The sequence below is a fragment of the Pleurodeles waltl genome, chromosome 7, assembly GCF_031143425.1.
Source record: "Pleurodeles waltl isolate 20211129_DDA chromosome 7, aPleWal1.hap1.20221129, whole genome shotgun sequence".
In the NCBI taxonomy this organism is placed as follows: domain Eukaryota; kingdom Metazoa; phylum Chordata; class Amphibia; order Caudata; family Salamandridae; genus Pleurodeles; species Pleurodeles waltl.
Window position 1 is genome coordinate 566,287,057 of NC_090446.1, and position 27,351 is coordinate 566,314,407.

The 27,351-nt window shown below is 44.4% G+C and overlaps 1 protein-coding gene across 5 annotated transcripts in view; it reads left to right on the plus strand.

Annotated features, from left to right (window-relative positions):
* Positions 1-27,351, plus strand: part of LOC138304355 (serine/arginine repetitive matrix protein 2-like) — a 735,752-nt gene that overhangs the window by 642,141 nt on the left and 66,260 nt on the right. For all 5 annotated transcript variants that reach the window (XM_069244334.1, XM_069244333.1, XM_069244336.1 and 2 more), the window contains exon 14: positions 7,128-7,292. In XM_069244334.1, coding sequence (XP_069100435.1) covers positions 7,128-7,292 — 165 coding nt within the window. The remainder of the gene's footprint in view (positions 1-7,127; positions 7,293-27,351) is intronic.

Genomic DNA, 27,351 nt, shown 5'->3' on the forward strand with positions numbered 1-27,351 from the left:
ATTTTGTTATTCTTTAGCAAAGAAGGAACCTCCTGTGGGGCTACGTGCCCATTCCACCACGGCTAAGGCGGCTTAATCGGCCTTAGCTAGAGGTGTTCCTGTGGTTGACATCTGCAAGGCAGCAACTCGGGCATCCCTCCACCCTTTTGCCAAGCATTATTGTTTGGACTCTGATGTTAGGAGGGATGGCCATTTTGCACGCTCAGTGCTGCAGGATTTCTTGGTTTGACCGTTCAGGCACCCATTACCGGTGGCGGTACTGCTTTGGGACTCTATTCTTTAGGTGAGGAATCCACAGGTAATTGTATCCATCAGAAGAACGAGTTACTTACCTTTGGTAACACCTTTTCTGGTGGATACACTAGCTACCTGTGGATTCCTTACAGTCCCACTCGCCTACTTGTTGCCTGGATGGTCTTACCAAGATTTCCTTGGGTAAGTACCCGTAAGGAAATGCCTCCTTGGCATGGTTACCCCTAACTTTTTGCCTTTGCTGATGCCAAGTTATGACTTCAGTGTGCTGGGACCCTGCTAACCAGGCCCCAGCACTATTGTTCTTTCCCTAAACTGTACCTTTGTCTCCACAATTGGCACAACCCTGGCACCTAGGTAAGTCCCTTGTAACTGGTACCCCTGGTACCAAGGTCCCTGATGCCAGGAAAGTCTCTAAGGGCTGCAGCATGTCTTATGCCACCCTAGAGAGAGCTCACTGCTTCACAGCTTGTGTGTGCTGGTGGGGAGAAAATGATTAAGTCGACATGGCTCTCCCCTCAGAGTGCCATGCCAACCTCAGACTGCCTGTGGCATAGGTAAGTCACCCCTCTAGCGGGCCTTACAGCCCTAAGGCAGGGTGCACTATACCACAGGTGAGGGCATAAGTGCATGAGCACTATGCCCCTACAGTTTCTAAGCAAAACCTTAGACATTGTAAGTGCAGGGTAGCCATAAGAGTATATGGTCTGGGAGTCTGTCAAACACGAAATCCAAAGCACCATAATGGCTACACTGAAAACTGGGAAGTTTGGTATCAAACTTCTCAGCACAATAAATGCACACTGATGCCAGTGTGCAATTTATTGTAAAATACACCCAGAGGGCATCTTAGAGATGCCCCATGAAAACCTACCCGACTTCCAGTGTAGACTGACTAGTTTTTGCCAGCCTGCCACACACCAGACATGTTGCTGGCCACACGGGGAGAGTGTCTTTGTCACTCTGTGGGCGGGAACACCTCCCCCTGCAGGAACTGTAACACCTGGTGGTGAGCCTCAAAGGCTCACCCCCTTTGTTACAGCGCCACAGGGCATCCCAGCTAGTGGAGATGCCCACCCCTCCGGCCACTGCCCCCACTTTTGGCGGCAAGGCTGGAGAAGATAATTAGAAAAACAAGGAGGAGTCACCCACCAGTCAGGACAGCCCCTAAGGTGTCCTAAGCTGAGGTGACCCTTACTTTTAGAAATCCTCCATCTTGTGGATGGAGGATTCCCCCAGTAGGATTAGGGATATGCCCCCCCTCCCCACAGGGAGGAGGCACAAAGAGGGTGTAGCCACCCTCAAGGACAGTAGCCATTGGCTACTGCCCTCCCAGACCTAAACACACCCCTAAATTCAGTATTTAGGGGCCCCCAGAACCTAGGAAACTAGATTCCTGCAACCTAAAGAAGAAAGACTGCTGACTGGAAGCCCTGCAGTGAAGACTGAGACGACAACTGCTTTGGCCCAGCCCTATCAGCCTGTCTCCCAACTTCGAAGAAAACTGCAACAGCGACGCGTCCAACAGGGACCAGCGACCTCTGAAGCCTCAGAGGACTGCCCTGCACCCAAGGACCAAGAAACTCCAATGAACAGCGGCTCTGTTCAACCATCTGCAACTTTCTTGCAACAAAAACAACTTCAAGGACTTCACGTTTCCTGCCGGAAGCGTGAGACTTTCCACTCTGCACCCGACGCCCCCCAGCTCGACCTGCAGAAAACCAGCACTACAGGGAGGACTCCCCAGGAACTGTGAGCCCATGGGTAGCCAGAGTTGACCCCCCCCTGAGCCCCCACAGCAACGCCTGCAGGGGAAATCCAGAGGCTCCCCCTGACCGCGACTGCCTTTAACAAGGGACCAGACACCTAGAACCAACACTGCACCCACAGCCCCCAGGACCTGAAGGAACCGAACTCCAGTGCAGGAGTGACCCCTAGGTGACCCTCTGCCTAGTCCAGGTGGTGGCTACCCCGAGGAGCCCCCGTGCCTTCTTGCATCGTTGAAGAGACCCCCAGGTCTCCCCATTGCTTTGAATACAAAACCCGACACCTGCTTGTGTTTCCCCTCCCCCCTGCTCCCCCCCCCCCCCCCCTCCCCCCAGTGCCCTACAAAATCCCCCTGGTCTGCCCTCCGAGGACGTTGGTACTTACCTGCCGGCAGACTGGTACCGGGGCACCCCTGTTCTCTGTTGAAGCCTATGTGTTTTGGGCACCTCTTTGACCTCTGCACCTGACCGGCCCTGTGCTGCTGGTGTGGTAACTTTGGGGATGCCTTGAACCCCCAATGGTGGGCTGCCTATTCCCAGGAAACTGAACTTGTAAGTGCTTTACTTACCTCAGAAACTTAACCTTACTTATCTCCCCCAGGAACTGTTGATTTTTACACTGTGTCCACTTTTAAAACAGCTTATTGCCATTTTAATCTATACTATTTTACTGCTCTAATTCAAAGTTCCTTACTTACCTGTGTGGAGTACCTTGGATTTTATGTATTTGCTTCAAATCTTGAATCTTGTGGTTCTAAAATAAATTAAGAAAATAAATTTTTCTATATAAAAACTATTGGCCTGGAGTTGCCTGTGTGTGTGTACACCAAATGCTTAACACTACCCTCTGATAAGCCTACTGCTCGACCACACTACCACAAAATAGAGCATTAGAATCATCTCATTTTACCACTATCAACCTCAAAGGGGAACCCTTGGACTCTGTGCACCCTATCTCTCACTTTGAGATAGTGTGCAGAGCCAACTTCCTATGGGGCTCAATAAAAAAAACTTACCACATAAACCACTTGGCATTATTAGCGGTGTTCTTGGCCATCAAGGCATTTCAACCACAGATCATACACAAAACAGTCTTAAGAACAGACAACAGAACAATGTATTATCTGAAAAAACGGGGGTGGGGGGGCACACTCATCCCAGTTGTCCCTTCTAGCTGAAACAATATGGAAATGGGCAATTCACAATCACATTCACCTTCTAAGCCGGATGCAGCAACAAATAAACAATTGGGAGATTCACCTCACAGGTAGGTTCAATATTACGTTCAGATGTGGGGAACACCAAACATAGACCTTTTCTCAACAAGCAAAAATGCAAAATAAAACTCACACCCTTAGTCCAAGGACAATGTTACAATGTTCTAGTCTGGGGATATTTCCTCCCATAGAACGACGCACGTCTCCCCGCGTGAAAAATACACCACACAGTGTTTAGAAAAATATATATTTATCTGGGTCTTTGCAGGTCAAAACGATCAAAGATGCAATATGAATTTGTAAAGATATCACTGAAAAGTGATATAAAGTGTCTTAAGTCTTTAAAAAGCAAACAGTCTCTTTCAAGCACAAAGTACCTGGTTTCTGGTGGAAAATCTCCGCAGAGGGCCGCAAAAGAGGAGATGCTTGGAAAAATGGTGTGTGCATCGGTTGCGCCCCTTCACACACGGACTTGCGTCATTGTTTTTCACTCGGGGAAGACGTGCGTCGTTTTCCGGCACGCAGACCGTCTCCTTCTATGGGTCGAGGGGGATTACCAGATGTCCCGGGTCTGTGCGTGGATTCTCCTGCTTGTTTTCCGGCTGCGTGTCGTTCCGCGGGGCTGTGCGTTGAAATTTCACACGCGTCGTGTCAATCAGCGTCGGTGTGCGGCGTTTTTCTCGCCGGCGAACAAGCTGTGTGTCGAAAATTTCAGCGCACAAAGCGTCCAAGTGAAAGAGAGAAGTCTTTTTGGTCCTGAGACTTCACGGAACAGGAGGCAAGCTCTATCCAAGCCCTTGGAGAGCACTCTTACACCCAGACAAGAGTTCAGCAAGGCAGCAGGCCAACAGCAAGGCAGCAGTCCTTTGTAGAAAAGCAGACAGGTAAGTCCTTTGAGCAGCCAGGCAGTTCTTCTTGGCAGGATGTAGTTTCTGGTTCAGGTTTCTTCTACAGCAAGTGTCTGCTGAGGGAGGGCAGAGGCCCTGTTTTATACTAAGTTGTGCCTTTGAAGTGGGGGTGACTTCAAAGAGTGTCTAAGAAATGCCCCAAGCCCCTTTTCAGTTCAATCCTGTCTGCCAGAGTCCCAGTAGGGGGTGTGGCAGTCCTTTGTGTGAGGGCAGGCCCTCCACCCTCCCAGCCCAGAAAACCCATTCAAAATGCAGATGTATGCAAGTGAGGCTGAGTACCCTGTGTTTGGGGTGTGTCTTAGTGAATGCACAAGGAGCTGTCAACTATAAACCTAGCCAGACGTGGATTGAAGGGCATAGAAAGATTTAAGTGCAAGAAATGCTCACTTTCTAAAAGTGGCATTTCTAGAATAGTAATATTAAATTCGACTTCACCAGTCAGCAGGATTTTGTATTACTATTCTGGCCATACTTAATATGACCTTCCTGCTCCTTTCAGATCAGCAGCTGCCACTTCAACAATCTATGAGGGCAGCCCCAATGTTAGCTTATGACGGGAGCAGGCCTCAAAGTAGTGTAAAAACGAATTTAGGAGTTTTACACTACCAGGACATATAACTACACAGGTACATGTCCTGCCTTTTACCCACACAGCACCCTGCTCTAGGGGTTACCTAGGGCACACATTAGGGGTGACTTATGTGTAGAAAAAGGGGAGTTCTAGGCTTGGCAAGTACTTTTAAATGCCAAGTTGAAGTGGCAGTGAAACTGCACACACAGGCCTTGCAATGGCAGGCCTGAGACAAGGTTAAGGGGCTACTGAAGTGGGTGGCACAACCAGTGCTGCAGGCCCACTAGTAGCATTTAATCTACATGCCATAGGCACATGTAGTGCACTCTACTAGGGACTTACAAGTAAATTAAATAGCCAATCCTGGATAAACCAATCAATAGTACAATTTACACAGAGAGCATATGCACTTTAGCACTGGTTAGCAGTGGTAAAGTACCCAGAGGTCAAAAGCCAACAACAACAGGTCAGAAAAAATAGGAGGAAGGAGGCAAAAAGTTTGGGGATGACCCTGTCAAAAAGCCAGGTACAACACTTATGCTATTCAATTTCTAACATGGAAGGTTGCTTTCTTGGTAGCAATTACTTCCATGAGAAGAGTAAGTGAAATGCAGGCATTCAGTCCAGAAGAACCTTTCTTCCAAGTACACAAAGTAGTACTTAGGACAAATCCAAAAATTTTCCCTAAAGTGGTTTCACCTTTTCACATTAATCAGTCAGTGGAATTGCCAGTCTACTTTCCACAGGCAGACTCTACTGCTGAAAGAGCTCTACACACTCTTGATCTTAAAAGAGCTCTAATGTTTTATGTAGACAGAACAAAGGATTTAGGGAAACTAAACAACTTCTTGTTGCTTTCCAACAGCCTCATAAAGTAGTCCCAGTTCAAAACAAGGATTAGCTAGATGGATTGTAAAATGTATTCAAACATGCTACCTTAAAGCAAAAATACAGCTATTAGTAACTCCAAAAGCTCATTCATCTAGGAGAAAGGGTGTCATTGTCAATTTATTGATCAGTTAATTCAAATCATTACAAATACAAGTAATAAAACTCATATGATGCAAAATCATTTTAAAACAAACTTAAAGCGGGGGGGGGGGGAAACAAGTGGTTACAGCCCTTGTGTTTTCTGCTATCTATTCAGCTGCCTGGGCTAGCAGCCTCCTGGGTGCTGTCACATATTTTGCACATCTTGCCAGCGCCCGTGGAGTGTGAAAAGCAAAGGTTAGATACCTCCATACAGGACCCTGCTTCCTGAGCCAATGCCAGTGGTATTAGTTGTCGTCTTTCAGCTGCTAAACTGGAACAGCAGCACAGCTGGTGTATCCAGGTTTCTCGGGTAAGAGCAGAGCCTACAGGCACTTTTTTGCCTGTGTACGGTCTAAGAAGGATTGAAGTGCTTAATTGGGAGGACTAATGTTCGCATGTAAAGAATTTGGTGCCGAATGCCTGCATTTATTGCTGCTAGGAGGTATGGTTGAGGGGCTCCAACCAAATAATCGTTTAGCGCAGGCACAGTTGAGGGTGATTTAGTTAACGATAAATCAGACTCTCGGGTGAGTTCCTTTGCTCTTTTGTTAATGTTTTACAGGCAGAGTAAGTCAATGACTCTGATAGCTGGATGGAATCGCCCATTTCGAAAGTCTTCTGCGGAAAAAGGGTTCCTCCGTGGCATTCTTAGGAAATATACCAATTGCAGATATATGCAAAGCAGCCACATGAGCCGCAGCACATACATTCACCAAGCATTGTGTGGATGTGTTATCTAGACAACAAGCCAATGTTGGACAAGCAGTGCTAAAAACACTATTTCAGACTACTTCAACTCCTACGGGCTAACCACCACTTACTTGGGAGGAGAACTGCTTTTTAGTCTATGCACAGCATGTGTATCTGCAGCTACACATGCCATTGAACGGAAAATGTCACCCACTGTACAGCTGTTCGTGGCATGTAGTGCTGTAGATTCACATGCATCCTCCCTGGGAGCCTGTAGTCTTTGTAGTGCTTATTTGTATATATGTATATACATTTGCATGGACATCTTATTTACTTTTTATACATCTATAATTGTACATACAGTCTTTCACTCCTTACTTCACCCTCCTGCGGGAAAACAATCTAACAAAGGAGTTGAAGCCCATGCGCACTATCACCTAGAAGAGGAGTCACTCGATCTCGCGACTCGAAAAAAGACTTCTTCGAAGAAAAACAACTTGTAACACTCCAAGCTCAACACCAGATGGCGAGATAGGCACAGCATGTGAATCTGCAGCACTACATGCCACAAACAGATGCCTTTTTCACAATTGTAGAAAGAAAAGGCCTCAAACATGCACCCAAGTTGCTTTGCTCAAATATCTTCAGTTTGTTGTGACCTGTTTGCAATGTTTTCTTACTTGTATTTCAGGGACCGGGACAGAGATCGTGACAGAGACCGAGACAGGGACCGGGAAAGAGATAGAGACCGAGAACGGGATTCTGGTCGAAGTCGTCGCCCACGCAGCCGGTCTCTTTTGAGGAATCGACGGCGAGACTCCCCTTACCGTGGCTATCCTCGACGGAGAACTTCAAGGTAATGACTGCAGAATTATATTCTCTGTTTTCATGTCTGTCATGATTGCCCTCCACTACTATAGATTATTTATACCTATGTACTAAATTAGTGTGTTGTAAAGGGTAAAGCTTGTTAAAAGGCAGTGGAGAGCTGTAGTGTTAAAGGTAGAGTATAATTTGATGAGTGAGTTGTCATAGAGTTGTATTGTTGGTGATGTAGTAAAGAGTTTTTGCTTTTCTGAAATTGTAGTAGTTGTGATGGTCCTCATAGATAAGGGAGTGTCTTTCCAGATCCTCGGTGTAGAATTAGAGAAACCTGTTGACTAGTTTTGGGGTTTTTTCTTCTTTTTTTTTTTGCCCTTTGTCTCATGTCTGATATAAAGGTGCTGGTAGTCATGGCTTTGCACTTGCTGGGTTTTAAATATGGTGCACTCTGGCAAAGGTAGCAGATTGAGTTTTATCAAGGTTGTGTTTGTCATATTTTTTCTAGCCCTTGAATGAGGTGTACTACAACTTGTACTGTGCCCTTAAGAAGGGCCATTACGCAGTTGGAGGAAAATTTGTGGTGTTTAAGTGCATTGCGTAGAACATTGGCGCTATCCCCAGGCAAGAATGAGGACTTCAGCAGTAGTTCTGAAGATGCTTTCTTGTATCATTGATTTCTGTCTTCTATATAAATTCTATGTATTAGGCCATCTTGGTTTTCTTGGCAATTTGCTCATTAAAGGTGAGATGGGTGGTGACTACAGACTCCTGCACCTCTTTTGTATGAAGCCAACATTTGGTGCACCCTACTGCCACTACAGTTCTACCTCTGTCTTTATCAAAATCGGAGCACGATGTAGTGGGTCTTGTTGGTGAGTCAATGGTCACAGAATTTTATATATATATATATATACACACACACACACACACACACACACACACACACACGTGTGCTCTTTTGGAAAAGGAGCCAATATTATGGAACCATTCTTTGAGGTAAGTAAATTGTTCTTGTGCTAAGGCGCGACTTTGTAGGTCATGCACATTATGCTATTGAGTCTTATTAGCCTGCAGACAATTTCCTTTTTTTGATTCATAGATGAATGGGCAAAGGTAAGATGCTAAAGAAAAAAAAAAAAACACTTATTACACTAGCAGAGACGTGTATTTTAAACACCAGTCAAGTTTCCCTTGTATACTTGGGTTTGGATTCCACTCCTGTTGGTTTCAAAAAAGGCCGATTAAACCCTGTGTAGTATAAATGGTCATCTGTTCAGCTTAAGCTCTCTATCCATCCTCCTGAGGCTTCGGTCCGTTGAAATCGGTGTTTTTCCTGTTCTGTCCCTCAAAGATTTTCTAGTTGGAGCCGGTTCGCAGAGCCACCTCTCAAGAGGTATTGCATGGGCATCTCTACTCCAAGGTGAGGAATTTGCAGTTGGCAGTCTCTATTAGAAGTTAAAGTTACTTACGTTCAGTAAGGCTTTTTCTGGTAGAGATTCTTTTTGTTTAATCATCTTTATTGTAGAATACATATTTTGTAAACCTTAATCAGTATGACAAATATAAGTAATACAAATATAGAACTGCTAACAATCATAAAAAATAAAAGCTGTTTACAATTTGATGCAAACAGGAAAAGAAATGGAGTATTAAAAAAAGAAACAAAAAGAAAAGGGGGAAGAGATGAAAATCTGCATTTGGCGATGGGGTAGAAAGATACAGTAATACATAATTATAATGGGAATAACAATCATGTTTTTGGAACAAAAGAACAGACAAATTACAGTTGTTTAAAGTTTCCAGAAATTATGGATTGAAAATTGTTCAGTATTCTCTCCAAAAAATTTATGGAGACAAATATACATCTCTATTAACATGAAGAAGCAAAGGTAGTATCCAATTGATTATAGTGGCATGCATTATTCCACCAAGCTGTAAACGATATGTTAGAGTAAGATTTTCCAATTAATTCTAACTTGCTGAAAAGCTAAAGCCAACGTGAGATCAAATAACCCTTTTTCATGTGTTTTTAATGTGATAGTATCTGATAATCTACCTAAAAAAATAAATAGGACAATTTAAGTAAAAAATTGTAAGCTGTAAGTTTAGACCACATTTTCTGCCAAAAAGCAGCAGTAGAGGGACATAAAAAGAGAGCATGATGAAAATCTTCATCTGGGCCATCCACATAACCAACAATCAGGACGTATTCCAAAATGTTGCCAAGGATGCGGGTGTATGATGCAATCTTTGATAAAGAAAAAACATAGATTGAATAACAATAGTTTCAAAAGTCAATTGGGGGGGAAGATGGGGATGAGGAATGGAATCTGGTGAAATTTAATTAAAAAATATTTTACAGTCTTCATAAAAATTGAACATTTGTGCCAAAAAGATCAAGGTCAAGCAAAAGCTGCTTCAAATTGAGGAAAGTAGGAAGGATTTAGGCCATCCCATAAATCTTGAACCAAAACCATCACCCTTTGCCTCCATATTCTCCAATATAAGGCTCCATAATTTATAGTAATAAGGCGGTTATACCAAAGGGGAGGGGGGAGTGTAAAAAAAATAATAAAAAAATAAAAAAATCTGGATGACATTTTTATTTGGTGATAATGTTTCAATAGAAAACAAGTATGATTAAATAGTGGTGAAGAAATGTTCTTTAGTAGAGAAAGGTGCAAGTAAGGAAAGTTCAATATCGAGCCAAAAGGGTGTAAAGTGGGAAGGAACAGAAGATAACCATTTGGCAGCTTGTTTCAGGCAAAAAGCTTTATGATGTACTTGCAAATCTGTGAAATTCGCACCTCCACTAGCCTCAGATTTTTTTAAGATGTGAGGGAAATTTGTGATTTCTTTTTTTTCTTATTACATAGAAATTTAGAAAGAAGTGAATCATTTTTTTAAAGTACATATCTGGTATATGAACTGGAATTATAGACAAAATATATAATAAAAGGGCGTACTAATTTTTATAGAATCCATATTACCCCACCATGATAAAGGAAGGTGGTTCCAGGAGGACAGTAATTTATCAATTTGATTTAAACATTCCTTCATATTTATTGTAACTGATTCTATAATTGAGTTAGTGAACCAGATGCCTAAATATTTGATCTTAGAATTATTCCAGAGCAAACCCAGAGGTGTCAAAGAATTGTTTGGTGCAAAATCTAGTAAGAGGCAACATTTCTGTTTTCCCCGAATTTTATAACTAGAAACTGGCAGTTTGTCATCTCATTGAGCACAGCAGTGATTGAGGTATCAGGATTGGAAAGAAATAAGAATATCATCCGTATGAGCAGATCATTTTAAATATCACTATTGAAAACCTGATATAAGATTATTTTTAAGAATACAAGAAAGGAAGGGTTCAAAAGTTAAAACAAGAGGGGATAAATGACAACATTGACACCATGTTGCAGGTAAAAATAGTGGTATACATGATCAATACTAATACAGCAGATTTTGGAAATTATTAAAAGGAAGTGTAATAATAGTAACTTATGTCTCGATAAGATTAGTGATTGGATCATCTGTAGTATATACTTTTTCATAAAATGTAGTGAATTCATCGAAAATATCACCATCTTTAAGTAAATATTTTCTGCCTGAATGAATTGATTAAATAAAAGAACGATCTTCTTGGATCTTCTATAATTGGCTAAGAGTTTCCCTGATTTATTACAGCCACCATAGTAATGAGCACTACAATGTAATAAGATCAAGAAGGCTTGATCAGTTGATTTCTCAATACATTTTAATTTAGCTTGAACAAGTCATGTAAGGAGGAGACCGAGGATGAAGAATAAAATGTATGTTCTAAACGTTTGATATTAGATAACAAGAGTTTCTGCTGGTGAGCAAACTATTCTTTTTAGAAACAAACTCTACAATAAAGCAACGTGCTGAAGCCTTAAAGGAGTTCCTTGACATTTGGGGGTTATATCTGAAGTAGTATTGAAGAGGAAGAATTCATTAACAAAAGAGGTGTAAAGGAGGTGGAGAAATTTGGGCCTCACAAAAGGGAATTATTAAATCTCCGTCTAGCTGATTTGGGATGTGATAGTACCAGGTTCGATGGCATCTGTCGATGTAGATACGCATGTTTTGCAATAGCTCGCCATCTGGTGTTGGGCCGGAGTGTTACAAGTTGTTTTTCTTCGAAGAAGTCTTTCGAGTCACGGGACCGAGTGACTCCTCCTTTTGTCTCCATTGGCATGGGCGTCGACTCCATCTTCGATTGTTTTTTTTCCGCCATCGGGTTCGGACGTGTTCCTGTCGCTCCGAGTTTCGGAACGGAAAATTAGCTAATTTCGGAAGATTTTCGTCGGTATTGTTGCGTTCGGGATCGGCGTACTTAGATTCAACACCGCATCGAAGATCGAAGAGCTCCGGTGCCCTTCGGGGTAGTTTTTCGATCCCCCGTCGGGGCCTGGTCGGCCCGACCGCGTGCTGAAGAACGCCGATGGAACGGACCCTGTTCCGTTTCTGCCCCAAATGCCACAATAAATACCCCTATACAGACCAACACTTGGTCTGTAACCTGTGCCTGTCACCTGAGCACAGTGAAGACACCTGTGAGGCCTGTCGTGCGTTCCGGTCCCGAAAGACACTCCGAGACCGTCGAGCCAGAAGACTTCAGATGGCGTCCGCGCCGACAGCCCACCGAGAGTTCGAGGAGCAGGAAGAGGAAGGTACCCTCTCGATCCAAGAATCGGACTCCGAAGGATTCGACGATACACAAACCGTGAGTAAGACGTCGAAAACCACACAGAGGAAGATTTACAAGGCCCAGGGGACGCCACTGCCATCAGGCCATGGCTCCACCCATAAATTCGGTGACCGACCGTCGGCACCGAAAAAGGCCCAAACAGTGCCGAGATCGTCCGACTCCGGTCGAGACACCGGCACGCAGCCTTCTCGGGACCGAGAAAGTGCTGGAGACAAGCCTCGACACCGAGATGCTGGTGTGGACACGGCTCGACGCCGAGACAGCGGCACCGAAGAAGATCGACGCCGAGAGGTTTCGGCCCCGAAAAAGAAAAGTCACCTCGGAGCCGAAAAAACACGCAGACAGGGTTTCGGTGCCGAAACAAACTGCAAGCGACCCAGCTTCAGGCTCTTATACAGAAGAGCACTCGCTAACCTCCCAAATGCAAAAGCATAGGTTTGAGGAAGAGCTACAATCAACTGATGTGGACCATACGCAAAAGCGTAACTTCATACAGCAGGGGACAGGAAAAATAAGCACCCTTCCCCCCATTAGAAGAAAGAGAAGGTTGGAGTTCCAAACTGAACAGACACCACAACCAAAAGTGGTGAAAAGAGTTACCCCACCACCCTCTCCTCCGCCCGTGATTAACGTCTCACCAGCACGAACTCCATCACACTCCCCAGCTCACACCACCATAAGCCAGGGTGACCAAGATCAAGACGCATGGGACCTATACGACGCCCCAGTGTCAGATAACAGTCCGGAGGCATACCCTACGAAGCCATCTCCACCAGAAGACAGCACCACGTATTCTCAAGTGGTGGCTAGAGCAGCACAATTTCACAACGTAAGCCTCCACTCAGAACAGGTCGAGGATGATTTTTTATTCAACACACTCTCCTCCAACCACAGCTCATACCAAAGCCTGCCTATGCTCCCTGGTATGCTCCGGCACGCGAAATAAATCTTTAAGGAGCCGGTCAAAAGTAGGGCAATCACACCAAGGGTGGAAAAAAAGTATAAGGCGCCTCCTACAGACCCGGTTTTCATCACTACACAGCTGCGACCAGACTCTGTCGTTGTAGGAGCAGCTAGGAAAAGGGCCAACTCTCGCACATCTGGAGATGCACCACCCCCAGATAAAGAAAGCCGCAAGTTCGATGCAGCTGGTAAAAGAGTCACAGCACAAGCTGCAAACCAGTGGCGCATCGCGAACTCCCAGGCACTACTTGCGCGCTATGACAGAGCCCACTGGGACGAGATGCAACATCTCATTGAACATCTGCCCAAGGACTTACAAAATAGGGCAAAACAAGTGGTTGAGGAGGGACAGACCATTTCCAACAACCAGATCCGCTCCTCCATGGATGCTGCAGATACAGCTGCACGGACAATTAATACATCTGTAACTATCAGAAGGCATGCATGGCTCCGAACGTCTGGATTTAAACCAGAGATTCAACAAGCAGTTCTCAATATGCCTTTTAATGAAAAAGAACTGTTCGGTCCAGAAGTGGACACAGCGATTGAGAAACTCAAAAAAGATACGGACACTGCCAAAGCCATGGGCGCACTCTACTCCCCGCAGAGCAGAGGGAATTACAGCACATTCCGTAAAACACCCTTTCGAGGGGGGTTTCGGAGTCAGAGCACACAAGCCAGCACCTCACAAGCAACACCGTCCAGTTACCAGGGACAGTATAGAGGAGGTTTTAGGGGACAATATAGAGGAGGGCAATTCCCTAGAAATAGAGGAAGATTTCAGAGCCCCAAAACCACTACTACTAAACAGTGACTCACATGTCACTCACCCCCTCCACACAACACCAGTGGGGGGAAGAATAAGTCGTCATTACAAAGCATGGGAGGAAATCACTACAGACACTTGGGTTCTAGCAATTATCCAACATGGTTATTGCATAGAATTTCTACAATTCCCTCCAAACATACCACCAAAAGCACAAAATTTGACAACACACCATTCCAATCTCCTGGAGATAGAAGTGCAGGCACTATTGCAGAAGAATGCAATCGAATTAGTGCCAAACACACAAATAAACACAGGAGTTTACTCACTGTACTTTCTGATACCAAAGAAGGACAAAACGCTGAGACCAATCCTAGACCTCAGAGTAGTGAACACTCATCAAATCAGACCACTTTCACATGGTCACACTACAAGAAGTATTGCCATTGCTAAAACTACACGACTACATGGCAACTTTAGACCTCAAGGATGCTTATTTCCATATACCAATACACCCATCGCACAGGAAATACCTAAGGTTTGTATTCAAGGGAATACATTACCAATTCAAGGTACTGCCTTTCGGATTAACAACCGCACCAAGAGTCTTTACCAAATGTCTAGCGGTAGTCGCTGCACACATAAGAAGGCAGCAAATACATGTGTTCCCATATCTAGACGACTGGCTAATCAAGGCCCATTCGTTAATACAGTGCTCAAATCACACAAATCATATCATACAAACCCTCTTCAAACTAGGGTTCACCGTCAATTTCACAAAATCCAAAATTCTGCCGCGCAAAGTACAACAATACCTGGGAGCCATAATAGACACATCAAAAGGAGTAGCCACTCCAAGTCCACAAAGAATTCGAAACTTCAACACCATCATACAACGCATGTATCCAACACAAAGGATACACGCAAAGATGGTACTACAACTCCTAGGCATGATGTCTTCATGCATAGCCATTGTCCCAAACGCAAGACTGCACATGAGGCCCTTACAACAGTGCCTAGCATCACAATGGTCGCAAGCACAGGGTCACCTTCTAGATCTGGTGTTAATAGACCGCCAAACTTACCTCTCGCTTCTGTGGTGGAACAACATAAATTTAAACAAAGGGCGGCCTTTCCAAGACCCAGTGCCACAATACGTAATAACAGATGCTTCCATGACAGGGTGGGGAGCACACCTCGATCAACACAGCATACAAGGACAATGGAACATACATCAAACAAAACTGCATATAAATCACCTAGAACTTCTAGCAGTTTTTCAAGCACTAAAAGCTTTCCAACCAATAATAGTTCACAAATACATCCTCGTCAAAACAGACAACATGACAACAATGTATTATCTAAACAAGCAAGGGGGGACGCACTCCACGCAGTTAAGCCTGCTAGCACAAAAGATTTGGCGTTGGGCAATTCACAACCAAATTCGCCTAATAGCACAATTTATACCAGGGATCCAAAATCAACTCGCAGACAATCTCTCTCGAGATCACCAACAGGTCCACGAATGGGAAATTCACCCCCAAATTCTGAACACTTATTTCAAACTCTGGGGAACACCTCAGACTTGTTTGCGACAAGGGAGAACGCAAAATGCCAAAACTTCGCATCCAGATACCCACACAAACAGTCCCAAGGCAATGCCCTATGGATGAACTGGTCAGGGATATTTGCTTACGCTTTTCCTCCTCTCCCTCTCCTTCCTTACCTGGTAAACAAACTCAGTCAAAACAAACTCAAACTCATATTGATAGCACCAACTTGGGCAAGGCAACCCTGGTACACAACGCTGCTAGACCTATCAGTAGTACCCTGCATCAAATTGCCCAACAGGCCAGATCTGTTGACACAGCACAACCAAAAGATCAGACACCCAGATCCAGCATCGCTGAATCTAGCAATCTGGCTCCTGAAATCCTAGAATTCGGGCACTTACAACTTACCCAAGAATGTATGGAAGTCATAAAACAAGCCAGAAGGCCATCCACCAGGCACTGCTATGCAAGTAAATGGAAGAGGTTTGTTTGCTACTGCCATATTAATCAAATACAACCATTACACACAACTCCAGAACATGTAGTGGGTTACTTGCTTCACTTACAAAAATCTAACCTGGCTTTCTCTTCCATTAAAATACACCTTGCAGCAATATCTGCATACCTGCAGACTACCTATTCAACTTCCCTATATAAGATACCAGTCATTAAAGCATTCATGGAGGGCCTTAGGAGAATTATACCACCAAGAACACCACCTGTTCCTTCATGGAACCTAAATGTTGTCCTAACTAGACTTATGGGTCCACCTTTTGAACCCATGCACTCCTGCGACATACAGTTCCTAACCTGGAAGGTGGCATTTCTCATCGCCATTACTTCCCTAAGAAGAGTAAGCGAGATTCAGGCGTTTACAATACAGGAACCTTTTATACAACTACACAAGAATAAGGTCGTCCTAAGGACCAATCCTAAATTTTTGCCAAAGGTTATTTCACCGTTCCATCTAAATCAAACAGTGGAACTTCCAGTGTTCTTTCCACAGCCAGATACCGTAGCTGAAAGGGCACTACATACATTAGATGTCAAAAGAGCATTGATGTATTACATTGACAGAACAAAAAACATCAGAAAGACTAAACAACTATTTATTGCATTTCAAAAACCTCATGCAGGAAACCCAATATCAAAACAAGGTATAGCCAGATGGATAGTTAAATGCATCCAAATCTGCTACCTTAAAGCTAAACGACAGCTGCCCATTACACCAAGGGCACACTCAACCAGAAAGAAGGGTGCTACCATGGCCTTTCTAGGAAACATCCCAATGCAAGAAATATGTAAGGCAGCCACATGGTCTACGCCTCACACATTCACCAAGCACTACTGTGTAGACGTGTTATCCGCACAACAAGCCACAGTAGGTCAAGCCGTATTAAGAACATTATTTCAGACTACTTCCACTCCTACAGGCTGATCCACCGCTTTTGGGGAGATAACTGCTTACTAGTCTATGCAAAACATGCGTATCTACAGCGACAGATGCCATCGAACTGAAAATGTCACTTACCCAGTGTTCATCTGTTCGTGGCATCAGTCGCAGTAGATTCGCATGTGCCCACCCGCCTCCCCGGGAGCCTGTAGCAGTTTGGAAGTTACCTTCAATTATTTATATATGTATCATCTCAACCTTAAATAGGTGCATACTTAGTCACTCCATTGCATGGGCACTATTACTACAATTCAACTCCTACCTCACCCTCTGCGGGGAAAAACAATCGAAGATGGAGTCGACGCCCATGCGCAATGGAGACAAAAGGAGGAGTCACTCGGTCCCGTGACTCGAAAGACTTCTTCGAAGAAAAACAACTTGTAACACTCCGGCCCAACACCAGATGGCGAGCTATTGCAAAACATGCGAATCTACTGCGACTGATGCCACGAACAGATGTACACTGGGTAAGTGACATTTTCATTATCTTCCAGGGGATCCTCATCAAAGTCATAAACATTGAATATTCCCGCCCTTGTGCGGGGACCCCGGAGCATATACAAAATACACACATATTATACATGTGTAAAACAGCAATGCAGGCTATAATCATAAACAGGCTAAAATGCTTTATTTCTATGAAGTTTTTTTTTTAAAATATATATTATAAAATTACAATAGAGAATATCTACCCAAGCCCCCAAAACTGGGCTTAGGGAAGTAAGCAGCAGTAAACACTAGAGAAAAAGAGAAAAAACTACATTGAAAAACAATGGAGCATTCTTAGCCAATAGGCTGCATGCAGGTTAACACAGGAGAACCATAAAAACTTTGGCACCGTGCCTTTAAGACCCTGAGCACCTCCAGTATCCCACCATGCCTCAGGGGTGAAGGAAAGGTGACAGTTGGTTCACAGTTAGGTCAGTTCTTTTTTTCGGCTTCTTCTGAGAGGATCCTTGAGCATTGAGGTCTGTTTTTCTGAGTTTTTTCTCAGAAAAATCCTTTAAAAAGCGTTTTTTCCTGTTTCATTCGACAGATAACATTTTTGTCTGTGTTTGGCAGTTTTTTCCTGACAGTAAAATGCCTTCACTTTTTGTCAAATGCCCTTCTTGTGGGAAGAAAGCCCAGTCAGACCCACACTCTTTGTATTGTGCCTGCCTCAGAGTCACTGCCCTGACACTTGCAAGCACTGCAAGAATATGTCAAAGAGGACTCTGAAGGACAGAGAGAAGATCAGGCTACATGGGCTTCATGAGAGGCAGAAAACATCGTCCTCTTCACTTCCCAGGCAACCAGCAGGCCATTCTCAGGAGAGAATGGCTACGTCAACGTCAGCAGGTAGGAAAGTACCTGTTTGTTCCCCGTCGACGTCGTCGCTGCCACCGTCTCACCGGCATAGGTCGACGGCGACCCACCCGACGTCGAAGGAGACGGCGTCGAGGGAACACCATTGCAGGGGCAGATCTCCGTCGACGGCAGCCCGCTGATTGACGTCGAGCCATTGCCGGCGTGCCCGGTCGCCGCCAAAGGCCGTACGCCCCCGACGTCAAGAGACGTGATGTCGAAATCGCCACGACGGCATGAGACATCCGCCGTCGACCTCCCACCGCTCCACGCCGAGGCACACGACGGCGAGCAGGTTGAGGTCCAAAGATCGCCGTTCGACGTCGAGACACTCAACGTCGAGACACTCAGCGTCGAGGCAAGAGCAGCCGATGGGGCGCCCTTCGACGTCGACACAGGTTTTACCTGTCCCGCAGGGAGTAGAACATCGCCCTCCGCCAGCAGACAAGGCCGCATCATCTCCCGTGGTCTCCATACCGAGCGACTCATCTCGTTCAAGAGCGGCATCATCTGGGCATGTTTCGCCCATCAACCTATCTCCAAGATGGCTAGAGAGCCTTAACAGACTAGCGGCCTCCCCGGATTCGCAGTATTCGCGAATGTAGTCGCCTACTGCCTCCCTTCCAAGAATGCCATCACCAACAGCAAGGGCAGGACGGGCTCTTTCTGTTCCTCGTCAACCGACCGCGAGGCCTGGGCGCTCTGCTACAGCATCTCGCAGCAGGTCTCGTTCTCAACGGCGATCCAGGTCTCGTTCACGAAGATCAACCTCTTGGTCGTCGTCAGGATCATCTGTCGGGCGTTACTCCCCCACCCTAACAGATTCTCCACCTGCTAGGGTCTCACCGGTGGATGACATTACCACGTTTAACGAGGTGCTGTTAAGGGGAGCGCAGAAATTAAACATAGAGGTTCCAGAGCCATCTAATTCCTCGTCAGTCATCTTTGAGACTGCAGCATAGATCAGCGTCAAAAAAGCTACTGCCTCTACTGCCTGGTTTGTAGCAGCCAACCATGGACACTTTTCTAGCCCCAGCTACGCTCAAATCTGCCCCGGCTAGGATTCTGAAAAAATATAAGGCTCCCGAACAGGGCCCTTTGGTCCTGAGAAAGGATCAGCCACCGGACTCTGTAATATTGGCCGCAGCCCGAAAAACCCACTCGGTGGCATCATCCTCCACGGTCCCCCCGGATAAAGAGAGCAGGCATCCAGACTCTCTGGGGAGAAAGATGTGCGGTACGGCGGCTTCGGCAATGAAAGTCTCCAGTGCTTCTGCACTCCTGGGCAGGTATGACCGTTCTCTGTGGGACTCCCTCAATAGATTCACAGAGAAATTGCCCAGAGAAGACAGACAAGATTTTCAAGAGATCCTGCAGGAGCGTTGCCTGGTATCCAACCAGGTTATCAGCGCGGCGGCAGATGGGGCGGATTTAGCTGCACATGGGTACGCACATGGAATCTGTGCAAGAAGGTCTTCCTGGCTGAGACTGACTGGGTTAAAGCAAGAAGCACAATGGCGCATCCTGAATCTCCCATTCGCCGGGAACTCGCTGTTCGGTACCCATGCAGACGAGGAAATGGCCCGCATGAAAACCGAGGTGGACACCATGAGGGCAGTAGGCCTGGAAAGGAAGAAAGATTTCAGGAGAAGGTATAGACCTTATGACAGGCGCCCTTTCCAGCAGAGGGTTCAAACCCCTCACTGGTCCCAGAGGCCACAACAACGGCAGGGACGCCCTCTCTTTCAGCGAAGGAACACAAGGGAGCGAGGGTCAAGTAGACCTCAGCAGTCCACACCGAAAGCGCCGGCCAAACAATGAGATCTCGCTTCCCTCGACACTGTACACCACTCCGGTGGGGGGAAGTATTGCAGGTTATCTTCACGAGTGGCACTCTATCACAAGAGACAAATGGGTGCTCAATATTGTCGAAAATGGCTACTCTTCTTTTCAAATAGCCTCCACCACGCTTGCCACCAGCCAAATGCAATCCATCTCATCTCAGCCTGCTGCGCAAAGAGGCTCCCGCCCTCTTACAAAAGAATGCCATAGAAAGGGTTCCACCTGCGCACAGAGGAAAGGGGGTTTACTCCCGTTATTTTCTGGTGGCGAAAAAGGGCCGAGAGGGCGTTTTTACAGACCAATTCTGGACTTACGGCTGCTGAACAAATACATAAGAAAACAGAAGTTCAGGATGCTAGCGCTTCACCAGATTTTCCCTCCGCTACATCAGGGAGACTGGATGTGCTCCATCGACCTGCAGGATGCATATTTTCACATCCCAATAGCTCCCAAGCATCGGAAATTCTTGCGCTTCCAAGTAGCTTCATAGCACTATCAGTTCAGAGTTCTACCATTTGGCCTGAAATCTTCCCCGCACGTCTTCTCGAAATGTATGGCGGTGGTAGCGGCACATCTTCGAAAACAAAAGATATTCATCTACCCATACCTAGACGACTGGTTACTGAAGGCTTCTTCTCCGGAGCAGGCGATAAGCCATCGGGACATTGTGCTCAGGGTTTGCGAGTCTCTAGGTCTTCAGGTCAATTGCCAAAAGTCATCCTTGATTCCAACACAGAACCTTCACTACCTGGGAGCTATAATAAACCCAGAACTCCAAAGAGTGTATCCTTCGGAGGAACGACTATCCTCAATAGACAGGAAGTGTCAGGACCTGTTGAAAGCCAACGCACCTACGGCACGTCAGGTGACATCGCTGCTGGGCTCCATGGCATCATGCATTTTCATTGTCCCAAATGCCAGACTGCACATGAGGCCCCTCCAAGAGGCATTGGAGAGCAACTGGAGCCAAAGGACAGGTCGCTGGGAGGACAGAGTGCGACTACCGGCAGCAGCACTTCAGTCATTGAAATGGTGGATGCACAGACCTCACCTGTCAGTAGGTGCTCCGTTTCACCAGGTAGTTCCATCCGACACTCTGGTAACGGATGCGTCTCTTCAGGGATGGGGGGCTCATCTGGGTCCCCTCCAAGCTCAGGGACTGTGGTCAGCCAAGGAAAAGCAGTACCACATCAATCTGCTGGAACTCAGAGCGGTCCATCTGGCTCAAGTCTTTCACACCATTAATTCAGGGGAAAACTCTCCTAATACAAACGGACAATACAACCACGATGTATTATTTGAACAAACGGGGGGAACGAGATCCCTACCCCTATCTCGAGAGTCCCAAACGATATGGCATTGGCTCCTGGCCAGAGGAATGTCACTTACAGCAGTTCACCTGCCAGGGCAACAAAACGTGGAAGCAGATTTTCTGAGCAGACACCTAGAGGACGCACACGATTGGGTCCTACACGGCGAAGTCGTCGAATACATCTTCGCTCAATGGGGTCGACCTCAATTGGATCTCTTCGCAGACGAAGTAAACAAGAAATGCCCAGACTTCGCATCCAGGTTCTACCGTCCGGGATCTCGAGGGAACGCCCTGTTGATCGACTGGTCAGGGATATTTCTCTACGCCTTTCCACCAATTCCCCTCATACCGGCAGTGATCAACAAACTTTACAGATCCAGAACCAGAATGATTCTCATAGCGCCACAATGGCCCCGTCAATTCTGGTACACAGATCTCCTCAACCTATCGGAAAAACCTCACAGGAGGCTGCCGTGCAGACCGGATCTTCTGAGCAGAATGGAGGGCAGGATTCTACATCCCACCCTACCCTCTCTGAGCTTAACAGCATGGCTCCTGAATTCCTGCAGTATGGGCACCTAGGGCTCTCACACGAGTGTATGAACATCTTGAAAGAGTCCAAATGACCTTCAACGCGGTGTTTTTACGCTTTTAAGTGGAAGAGATTCTACATATGGTGCTGTCAACAAGGCCAGAATCCCATACAGGCTCAGGAGGATGTCATACTGTCCTATTTACTTCATCTGGCAAAGTCCGGTCTGCAGGTATCATCTATTAAGGTACATTTGTCTGCCATTACAGCCTATCGTAAGTCACCTTCTCAGGAATCCTTCTTTACAAAACCTGTAGTCAAGGATTTCTTAGAAGGTTTGAAAAAAGTTTTTCCGCCCATTCGGAGACTATCTCCTCCATGGGAACTAAACATAGTATTGTCAAAACTTATGGGCCCTCCTTTCGAACCTATACACAAGGCCTCTTTACAACACCTTACGTGGAAGACTGCTTTTTTGGTGGCCATTACTTCGGCGAGGAGGGTCAGCGAAATTCAGGCTTTGTTTTCCAAAGAACCGTACACGGTTTTTCACGACAATAGAGTGGTTCTGCGAACTCACCCATCTTTCCTTCCGAAAGTGGTGTCAGAATTCCATATCAATCAGACTATATCTTTACCGACTTTCTTTCCCAATCCGGAGACTCCAGCAGAGAAAGCATTGCACTCCTTAGACTTGAAAAGAGTGCTGAAATTTTTATTTGGATAAAACAAAATCGATTAGACATTCCAACCGCTTGTTTGTAAATTATGGTCATTTGAGGACAGCAGAGGCAGCATCTAAACGAACTATATCAAGATGGATAGTTTCTTGTATTGTTAATACTTACCAGCTGGCTAATAAACAATTACTAGCTAGGCCTAAGGCGCATTCCACAAGGGGAAAAGCGGCTACTGCTGCCCTCCTTAACAATGTTCCAATATCTGAGATTTGTAAGGCTGCTACATGGAAGTCTATACATACGTTTACTAGACATTACTATTTGGACTCAGATGCAAGAGCGGATGCCCAAGTGGGGCAGGCCTCTCTGAGAAATTTATTTGCATAATACGTATCTATTCCTGCACTTCTATTAGACAGTCCGCAGAATTTAGGGATGGGCTTGCTTATCTATTCAATGTTTATGACTATTGATGAGGATCCCCTGGAAGAGAAGGATAAGTTACTTACCTGTAAATCCTAGTTCTCTTCCAAGGGTATCCTCATCAAAGTCATAAACAACCCACCCTCCTCCCCGGACTCACGTCTCCTAGAAGTGCAGTTCAGACTGTCTTTCGAATCAGTTACACAGATTGTCACCGTAAAAAAGTACTGACCTAACTGTGAACCAACTGTCACCTTTCCTTCACCCCTGAGGCATGGTGGGATACTGGAGGTGCTCAGGGTCTTAAAGGCACGGTGCCAAAGTTTTTATGGTTCTCCTGTGTTAACCTGCATGCAGCCTATTGGCTAAGAATGCTCCATTGTTTTTCAATGTAGTTTTTTCTCTTTTTCTCTAGTGTTTACTGCTGCTTACTTCCCTAAGCCCAGTTTTGGGGGCTTGGGTAGATATTTATTCTCTATTGTGATTTTATAATATATATAAAAAAAAAAAAAAACTTCATAGAAATAAAGCATTTTAGCCTGTTTATGATTATAGCCTGCATTGCTGTTTTACACATGTATAATGTGTGTATTTTGTATATGCTCCGGGGTCCCCGCACAAGGGCGGGAATATTCAATGTTTATGACTTTGATGAGGATTCCCCTGGAAGAGAACTAGGATTTACAAGTAAGTAACTTATCCATACCAATCTAAAACAATTAGGGCATGATCATATCTAACAAAGGGCTCAATCGTGGAAGAAATAAGGGTTTTTGTTAGTGATTTACTGAAAAAAATGTGATCTAAGCGAGAGAGAGTGAACAATGTTGGGAGGAATAGAAAGAATATTCTTTAGCTCTGCCATGCATCAACTAAAGAATTTTAGGAAAGAGTGGAGTTGAATTGCTTGTGAGATATATGTGGAGAAAAAGAAAATTGAGATTTTTGGTCAATAAATGACCCATAATCAGATTAGTCACCACCTAAAATAAAGACCTAATTTCTTAGTCATATAAGGCCAGAATCAAAAATCTGGTTGTTGGACCATATACATTGAAAACAGTACAATCAACCATCTACTTTCAGAATCATTTTCTTGAGATAACAATACAGTTTAACTTTTTATGGCAAATAACTCAATTTTTCTTAGAGGTAGGGGGAACAAAAACTTTTCCCGCCAAGTTTTAAAACCTCTTTCTGTAAGATGCCTCTTGTAAGAGTACTAAATCTGTATTATAAGAGACAATATGGGATAATATTTTGTATTTTTACAAGGTTAATAAAACCTTTCATATTCCAAGGTATTACCCTGAATGTAATCAAGAAATAAATATAAAACTATATAACAATAATGCCAAACTTAGAAGTAAAAACAAGAGAACAAACAGATAAAGAATGGAAAGAAAAAAGAAACAGAAGAAACAAAAAGAAGAGGGAAGATTAAAAAAAAGACAATCAAATACAATACAATATGAGATGATAGTCCATGTCAAACGACGACTGATCAACATACCTTAACGGGGAACAAGGAAGAAACAGGGAATGGCAACACACAGTAGATAGCACAACTAACAGGAAGGAACGTGCCACACCAGAACTCCATAGGGGAACAAATGGGAAACGGGTACATGAGAGATTACGATGTTCCTTAAAAAGATGTGGGTTAAACCAGCAATAAACAATCTATAGTTACTAATCTATGACAAATCAACAAAAGTAAAGACATTGGAAATCTGCTTTAATTCATCCTGGAGAGGAAGGGCCAGCAATGTCCATCAAATCAGTTGAATGAGATTGAATACATTTTCTGAGATCTGCAGGATCTTCAACAGAAGATGTGGTGCTCTGGAATGTAACTTTGAATGTACATGGATGAATTAAACCATAACTAAGGAACGTAATGCAGGACGAAGCTCAAGGAAATATTTTCTTCCTTTAGCAGTAGCTGTAGAAACGTCCTTTGTCAAGAACAGTTTGTCACCAGACCATACAAGTTGTTTTTTGGTGTTGGCTGCATTTAAAACATGCAAAAGATTTGGGAACTTCAGAAATAAACGGATCACACCATGGAGTTTTGTCGGAGCAGATGACTATGTAAGTCGGGGTATCAATCTGTGTGCTTGTTGAATACTTAAGTTAGAGGTTGAAGGCAAATCCAACAAATTTGGGTGAAAAGAAGTGAAGAAACTGGATCTCCACCCTCAATGCCCTCTAGAAAACCATATAAACACAGGTTATTGTGCCTATTCCTGTTTTCAAGATCTTCAGCTTGTTTATTCAGCATTAAAATGTCCTTCTCTAAAGCTACAATTTTAGGGGAAGACTCCTGTATGCTACTAGCACTCTGTTCAACTACTCATTCTATATGCCATGAAGGACCATTTATCATCAAGATTTTGAATACAAGTGTTTGTTTCTTCAATAAATGGTTACAAGGCTCAAATCTCCTATATTACAGTATCCAGAGGAGAGGTAGATTTCGGAGGAGAATGAGGGTCCTGTTTCTTTTATTTGTCGATGATAATCATGGCGGCTTCAAGGGTGGAAGAGTAGAAGTTGTTGAACAAGAGGAATTAGTTTGAACCATGTCAAAAGAAGAAATTGAAGCTTCCATCAAAGGAATCCTAAAAGACAGTTCCGAATCTGAGATAACATTCGAAGAAGCTTTAGTAGACTGTAACATTTTCTTGGGTTTTTTCATGTATGACAGAATTACGGAAAATTCTGAGTGAAGTGGTGTGTGAAACAAGCCAACAAGACCCCAAACTCAGTTTTGAGAGAAAATGACTGAAGATCACAGAAAATTATTCTTCTATTAACATTTTAGATTTAAGAAGAATCAAAAAAAAAATATCTAACCTTCAAATGTCATTGCTTATATAGAAACATCAGAAAATAAAGGAGGAGCATCAAAATGATTATCTTGTGAGTAAAATGCTGTTCCGTGAGGCGCTGAGAGAAAAAATGTGCGATGGGGAAAAAACAAAACAAAATGGCGGCTGCAGTAATCCAGTCAGCAAATTTGCAATATTTATGCTTAAAAGTATCTTTAAAAGACTTTAATTTGATCATAATCCACTCCAGACACTTTCCTCTGTAATAGACATTCGTTTGAGTGATGTTGCAGAACGGAGCATTGCGACAGAAACCTCCCGAAGTTCCGGTGTGGCACGGAGATCCACATCTAGGCGTCCATTTTAGGTGGTGTCCTAGCCACTCCCCTTTTGCTAGAGATTCTAACTGCAGTTTCCTCACTGGCCTCTCCCATCCTCTTTGCTCTATGAACTGAGCTCTTCACCGTAAATATTCCATTAGATTCTGCATGCATCTAATGCTGACGCTACTACTTACCAGCACGCGGAAGTACTGCTCATGATTTTCTGGCTCCATTCAGACACCTAAGGAATATTTTAAGGTGAGTAATCAGGAGTTAGTCTCTACTTGAACCATCCTCTTCTTCCATGGAGGTCGATCAGCTCTCCTGCCTGCATACATCTTTTTCCCCAATGAGTTACCTCCTATCAATAGCTGCAAAATGTGGGGAATCAAGCACCAACACTGGAACAAATGGCATGGCAACTGTTGGTTGTGCAGCTGCAAATACAGAGTTCAAATACATTGGCAAATCAGGCAGAAAACCCATTGCACAGGCTATTTTATCCAATATCAATGCCAATGATGCTTAACTGAAAGGGGTACTGCTGTCCACCCTCCTCAAATTCTTCTGTAGTCAAAAGTAACCAAGAGCCACTCAACTTCATTCCTAATACGTATATTCTATTGTATTGTCATAATGTTTATCCTCTAGGAATAATCCAACAATATTGTTCAATATTTTTAGGCTTGTCAAAAGAAATTCTGCTTCAAGCTTCAGATGTAGAAATTTTTCTTTATTGATAATTCCTATATGATCTTCATACACATTGAAATGCCAGCCCAGCCAACCCTTTTTGTCCCTATACTAGCACTTAATCGGGGTTCATATTATCCATGGTCAGTTATGTATAACAAAAGCCATTGTAGGCAACCTATGGATCTCTTGCAGTAGGTAGTGTGCATGGCAGCTCTCCTCAGTCTGGCAGAGTCAACAAAATGCAAAATGTACAGGTACACTGACTGAATAGTGAGGTCCTTTGAGTCTGCAGGATACAAATACAGCTTCTCTTGGTCTGCTGTTCGAACGTGGGCATTTTTGAAAGGAAAAAGGAACTTTTTTAAAAATTATTTTTAAATATACCTGCATGACTTTGCCAAGTTGACTGGCTTGTGCAAGATGAATCCTAGAGTACCCTGATATGCTGCTCGTATTCACTCACCCAGCACAATCAGCCTATCCTTGTATTAAAGGCAGACAGCAACCCTGAGCCCCCTGCCCCCACCAAATTGCCTTTCTTTGGCTTCCTTCACTGAGCTGAGTGGCATAAAATGATCTGCTCAGTGCTGATGTTTTCTGACAGTCTCATTATCTGTCTATGGTGTTTTTTTGTCAG